The sequence below is a fragment of the Ascaphus truei genome, chromosome 1 (assembly GCF_040206685.1).
Source record: "Ascaphus truei isolate aAscTru1 chromosome 1, aAscTru1.hap1, whole genome shotgun sequence".
Lineage (NCBI taxonomy): Eukaryota > Metazoa > Chordata > Amphibia > Anura > Ascaphidae > Ascaphus > Ascaphus truei.
The window spans coordinates 324,323,100-324,329,099 of record NC_134483.1 but is presented as its reverse complement, the minus strand read 5'-3'; the positions used below and the strand labels follow the sequence as shown (position 1 = coordinate 324,329,099).

At 38.1% G+C, this 6,000-nt stretch overlaps 1 protein-coding gene across 1 annotated transcript; it reads left to right on the top strand.

Moving 5' to 3' along the window:
• Positions 1-869: 869 nt before the first annotated feature.
• On the top strand, positions 870-4,257 carry LOC142470829 (uncharacterized). The gene is made up of 3 exons (XM_075577601.1): positions 870-1,187; positions 2,579-2,656; positions 3,020-4,257. Exons 1-3 carry the CDS (start codon positions 911-913, stop codon positions 4,057-4,059), a joined length of 1,395 nt encoding a protein of 464 aa, XP_075433716.1. The 5' UTR covers positions 870-910; the 3' UTR covers positions 4,060-4,257.
• Positions 4,258-6,000: the final 1,743 nt, after the last annotated feature.

Genomic DNA, 6,000 nt, shown 5'->3' with positions numbered 1-6,000 from the left:
ACGTACTGTTCAGGGGAGTGATGTTGCTGGTGCACCGAGTGGTGTTGCTGGGAGTGGGAGTGCTGTTGCTGGGAGTGGGAGTGCTGTTGCTGGGAGTGGGAGTGCTGTTGCTGGGAGTGGGAGTGCTGTTGCTGGGAGTGGGAGTGCTGTTGCTGGGAGTGGGAGTGCTGTTGCTGGGAGTGGGAGTGCTGTTGCTGGGAGTGGGAGTGCTGGTGCTAGGAGTGTGAGTGCTGGTGCTAGGAGTGTGAGTGCTGGTGCTAGGAGTGGGAGTGCTGGTGCTGGGAGTGCTGCTGGTGGCGCAGTTGCTGATGGGGTGGATGGTGGTGGCGTGCTTGCTGGTGGCCAGCTTTTGGAGGCTCTTCCATTGGAAGAAGGAGAGTCCAGTCAGCACCAGCCAAGCTCTGACCCTAAACCTGCTCGGAAAAAACGTGTGGAGAAGCCACGTAATCCTCGCTTCAATGACCAGGAAAATAGGGCTCTTGTCACTGGCATTCTGGAGCACTATGACAGTATATATGGACATTTAGTAGGTAAGTGTAACTTTACATTTATTATTCAAATACATGTGATCCTAGGTCATCTGAGTTTTGTTCATATGCAAATATGGGTACACAATATCTTTCTATGTTCATTAGTGTGGAAACACAGCTTTTTATCATGCCTTACAAGGACAAATAAACACAGGCGGTCAATTTGCCAGAACTGCATACAATATGAATGCAACCTTGCTTACATGTATAGGTTTAGTAGTGAATGCTCATGTGCTGCACATATTACACATAAAACAGCATGTTTGCTATCACTTGGAACAGCTAGCAGTGTAGGAAACTGGTGCTTATATTATTATTCATTTACCTCATATCTTTTATATGTTTTTCAAGGGCGGACAAGTGCAGCAAGCAAAAAAGAAATGTGGGACACAATAGTCATTGGTGTCAATGCCTGTGGGAATAGTGTCAGGGACAAGTATCATTGTCGGAAAAGATTTGATGATATTAGGTCCAAATTGAAAAAGAAAATACAAGACCAACGCGTGCATGCTACTGGCACTGGAGGTGGGCCCACACCACAACGTCTCATATTGACTCCATTGGAGGAGCTGCTTCGGCCAAAATTACTTACCGTCGTCGTGGAAGGCTTGGCTGGTGACCGTGACATTGGAATTTATCCGTCACAATTTCCAGCAGGTGATAAATATTACTGTACTAGGCGTGTCGTTGCTTACAGTTATTTTGCATAGTTACACTGCTTTTTATACTGTCTTCACAATATAAGCATACCTGCATCTATATATGTATATGTCTGATTCTGTATATATATATCTCAAAATAGACATATATGTAGTAGTCCTACTAAAAGCAGTAACTAATATAGCACGTGCCATTGCGTGCTCATTTACATGTGAATTCCCAAAATGCATAGCTGCAGTGGAAGCAATTGATGGTGGGCGAAGATGGGGAACAACAGGGTAGTACACATGTGTAACACATGTTCATGAGAAATTATTAGTAGCTACAGGTACAGAACAGAAATATGTATCATGTTATTGTGTATTTTATTGATTTTACTCCGACAAACATGACATTACTGCCTATTTTAAGCATGCATCAAAGAAATTGCATGTAACGGCCTACAAACATCACTGGCACTAACACATCTATAGTTGCTTATGAAAAGGTCCATTTTTGCTTTATGTCATATACAGACAGCATAATGAGGCACACGTAGCATATGTTATGTCATTGTTTTCATAACTTAAACACTGCAGATGACTACTTAGCTCATCTACCATTGTGTTAAAGCAGCTGCAATTAATATCTCATCACAGCATACACTTCAACAGAGGGGGTGGGGTTCAGCACACACACTAATTACAGCCTCATTTCACGGTCAACTTAGTTCACACCATTTGCACCTGTTTCAAGTCATTGAAAGGTGTGGCTGATTAGGCTTTTTGGGGAAGGGAATACCTTTCTTACAACCTGAATAGCACAACTGAAGTTAATCACACTCATTTGAAAGCTTAACTCTAGCTACTAAATGCCCCAACAACTCATTACTTATCAAAGCGTACGTCACACATTAGTTCACTCATATCTATAGTTGAACTACTATGAAAGACACATTATCACACACTGCATGTGTTGTCTTGTTGAGTCACAGCCACATTCAGGTGTGCCACATCTTCGATTAATGTACCACACATATCCTCTACCAAAAACAACACTTTTTGCAATATGACCACCTTCATGATAACCATTGTGAATGGTCATCTCATGATAGTTATGTACATTATGATACTGATATCACTACACAACATATGATTTTTATGTACTCATTTAATCTATTTATCCTCACGCATTACTGCAGAAACATAGTATGTTGTATGTTAGGGAACTCAAAAATTCTAAGTACACAGGCATGTACAGTGTTATTACAACTATTTATGTTCACTTTCACACACATTTTCGGTTAAGGAACTGATGTTGTTAGTTAATCATAAATACAGAACATACAATAAGTGTTTGTTCAATATTTACACATGTAAATGTAAAACTTATGTTATTGTTATATATAGTTGCCCCTGGAGGACATGTGTCACCTGAGATGGAACAAGTGTCTTCACCTGGGTCAGCCAGCTCAACACTACTAGAAGGTGAGTGTATCATTTGCTGGCCATATAATATGTGCTCTTCTATATGTTATGTTGTCATGTGCATTATTTGTTTTGCACATCTTCTTTAAATAGGATTACTTAGTGTCAGTGAAAATTAAGTGTAAGGCAACATGTATTGTGTTAGTGATGTTAATTATCATGTAGGACTTCTGAGTTTAGAGCAACTTTTCATTCATTCATATTTCATACTGAGTCCAAACATTATTCGTAAGTCAAGGTAGTTTTTAATGAGGTTATAAAACGTATGCTAACATGTTAGGTGTTACTTAGGACACAGTACAATTACATAGTAACACAGCATACATTAACATGCCATTTAATAATGTGTACATTTCTTTTTAGAACATCATGGTGATGAGGATGATGAGTATGATGAGGATGACGCCACAGAAGAGACTGAAATACAATCATGTGACCATGAAGAGGTGCCAATAGAAACTGTTGTACCGCCAAATCGTCCATCAACTTCCACATACGATGCAATTGTAGCTTCAGAGGGAAAAATAGTGGACGCAGAAAATCGTCGCCATTCAGACATGATGACAGTGCTGGAAAGGATGATTGGACTGCAGGAAGAAACAGTATCACAATTGGCACATCTCCACAGAGTCTTCATTGAAGTGCCTAAACAGTTGCAAAAAATCAACACCTCATTCGAAGCATTAGTTGTTCAGCAAACACAAGCTAATTACTGGAGAATGACTAATGTACCACAATTCAACACCTCCCAGCCAGGATCTGTTCATGCAGGTCAGTTTTCACCACATTCATCTGATATTCATTCACCAGGCCCAAATGTTACCGGTCAAGTAGCAGAGATTGCTGTGCAGGTTCCTGACGACATACTACCACTGCCATCTGTACAAAATCAGCAGCTGACACCTACAAAGGAGCCCACAAAAACAAAATACAAGCAGTTACTACTGACCAGTTTTTGGTCAAAAACAACAAAAGACACACATGAAACAGACCAACCATCACTTGTGCAGTGTCTACCAACTTGCTCACATGTGTCACTGGGCACAAGCCCTGTCCGTGAACAGTCACTACCCAAAAGCCCTGTAGGTGAATCGCTGCCCAAAAGCCCTGTAGGTGAGTCGCTGCCCAAAAGCCCTGTAGGTGAATCGCTGCCCAAAAGCCCTGTAGGTGAATCACTGCCCAAAAGCCCTGTAGGTGAGTCACTGGCCACAAGCCCTGTAGGTGAGTCACTGGCCACAAGCCCCGTAGGTGAACAGTCACTGGCCACAAGCCCTGCCCGTGAAGTGCCAGAGGCCACTCAAAGTGGCTCTGTTGTGCCTAAAGTTGGTGGCAAAAGAAAAAGGAAAATTCAAGAGACAACAAGCAGGCCTGTTACTCGCTCGCAAAAGGAACAAAAAAAATAAATGTTATAATTCAGAAAATATGTCTTTGGCCTTGTTTTGTTGACTTCAGATTATCTAATTACTATTGTATGTATGCTGAAGACTGTGTTGTTTCCAAACTTTCAACTATGTTCTTGTACACGTGAAGTTTTGGAAATGTTAACACTCATAATTAATTGTGTTATAAATATTTATGTTGTAATCGTCTGTTCAGTAATGGTCCACCAGGAGCCAGTTGCTAAGTTTAGAGAAGCTGCCATTGACTTTGCAGCAAAACATTGCATTTGGGTGTGTTAATTGATGTAAGAATTGCATATGCATATTAGTCACATGCAATTATTAAAACACCTAAGTAAGTGCAAACATCTTTCTTGTACGTGTACAGCAGGATTATGTGTAAATTATTACTTACCTTTGCCTTGCTTGGCCATTGTAATTTTGTCCTTTAATCAGTTGTGTGTTCGTTTCTATAACATCTCAGAATGTATAATAATATATATACACACACACACACACACACACACACACACTGAGTGAGTGTGAGTGTGAGTGTTTGAGTGTGTATATATATATATATATATGTATATATGTGTATATATATATATGTATATATGTGTATATATATATGTATATATGTCTATATGTATATGTATATATGTGTATATGTGTATATATATATGTATATATGTGTATATATATATGTATATATGTGTGTGTGTATATATATATATATATATATATATATATATATATATATATATATATATATATATATATATAGTACTATATAAACTGGTATACACAAACTAATACACTTCATGCTTCCTTGTGAAAGCACACTATTTTAATAATACAGGCCTAATGTTTGAGAAATATCCTAAGTATGAGACTCTAACAGTATTGTGCTTAAACAAATGTTTATTACTTAATTCAATCATGTTTCTCACCATTTAAATAGGTTTCATACAAGGTATACTTAATGCCATCAATGTTGTGTGTACTCCTGCAATATAAAAAAAAATAAAATATTATATATAAATATATATATATTTTTATAAGAGATATATTTATATATATATATATATATATATATATATATATATATATATATATATATATATATATATATATATATATATATATATATATATACACACGTATTTAAACTCATGCAGACAGGGAGTTAACCAGACTTTCACATACACACAGAAATGTAAGCGGGGAAAAAACATTTCTTTTTGCAGGTGTGTTTTTACTGATATGCCTGGCTAAGAAATATTTTCACACACTGGTCTTTGTTAGTTTTCAAAAAAACACTATGTGAACGCATTCACAGTCTAGGGATGTTTTTCACAAACGAGATAAAAGAAGGAGAAATGTTTCTCCCACAGTCCCATATCACGAACCACAACTGTTAACCCAATTAGACAAACAAATCCAATTGGCGTTTGAAATAAGGAGTCAAAGTAGTTACTTTTGTTGACCTTGACAAGGAAAAACAGGAGTTTGTTAGCCATTCAGCACATTCATTTTGATGAGCAAATAACACAGACCTGCACACAGCTTTTGTGCTACTCAGACATGGCTGATGAATTCGTTAACAATATTAATCCCCTTTTAGGGTATAAGTACATGATCTGTGAAGCCATCTTGAACAGTCGCGGACAGAAAGCAAGCACACGCCAAATCGATGATTTCATTCGAGCAAAATATCCTTATTACCAAGACCGTAAGCATGCACGGAATTTTAATTCCTCAATAAGATTCACTTTATCAAGTAATGACTTTTTTGAACGTGACCAGGATAAGCTACAACACACCTATGGTTTCTGGAAGATTGCCCCGGAAAAACAATTTATCCTGAAAGACGGCACTTATATTGTCGTGAAAGGCATATTTATTCCTAATGGCAATAGCAATGTATCCGCTACTACTGATCCCTTTGAATCGATACGTGCTGCA

Excerpts from the sequence above, each read along its gene's own strand:
- LOC142470829 (XM_075577601.1), top strand. The coding sequence starts at position 911 with ATGTGGGACACAATAGTCATTGGTGTCAATGCCTGTGGGAATAGTGTC. Across the intron at positions 1,188-2,578 it reads TCCGTCACAATTTCCAGCAG|TTGCCCCTGGAGGACATGTG; the intron begins GTGATAAATATT and ends TGTTATATATAG. Across the intron at positions 2,657-3,019 it reads CAGCTCAACACTACTAGAAG|AACATCATGGTGATGAGGAT; the intron begins GTGAGTGTATCA and ends ATTTCTTTTTAG.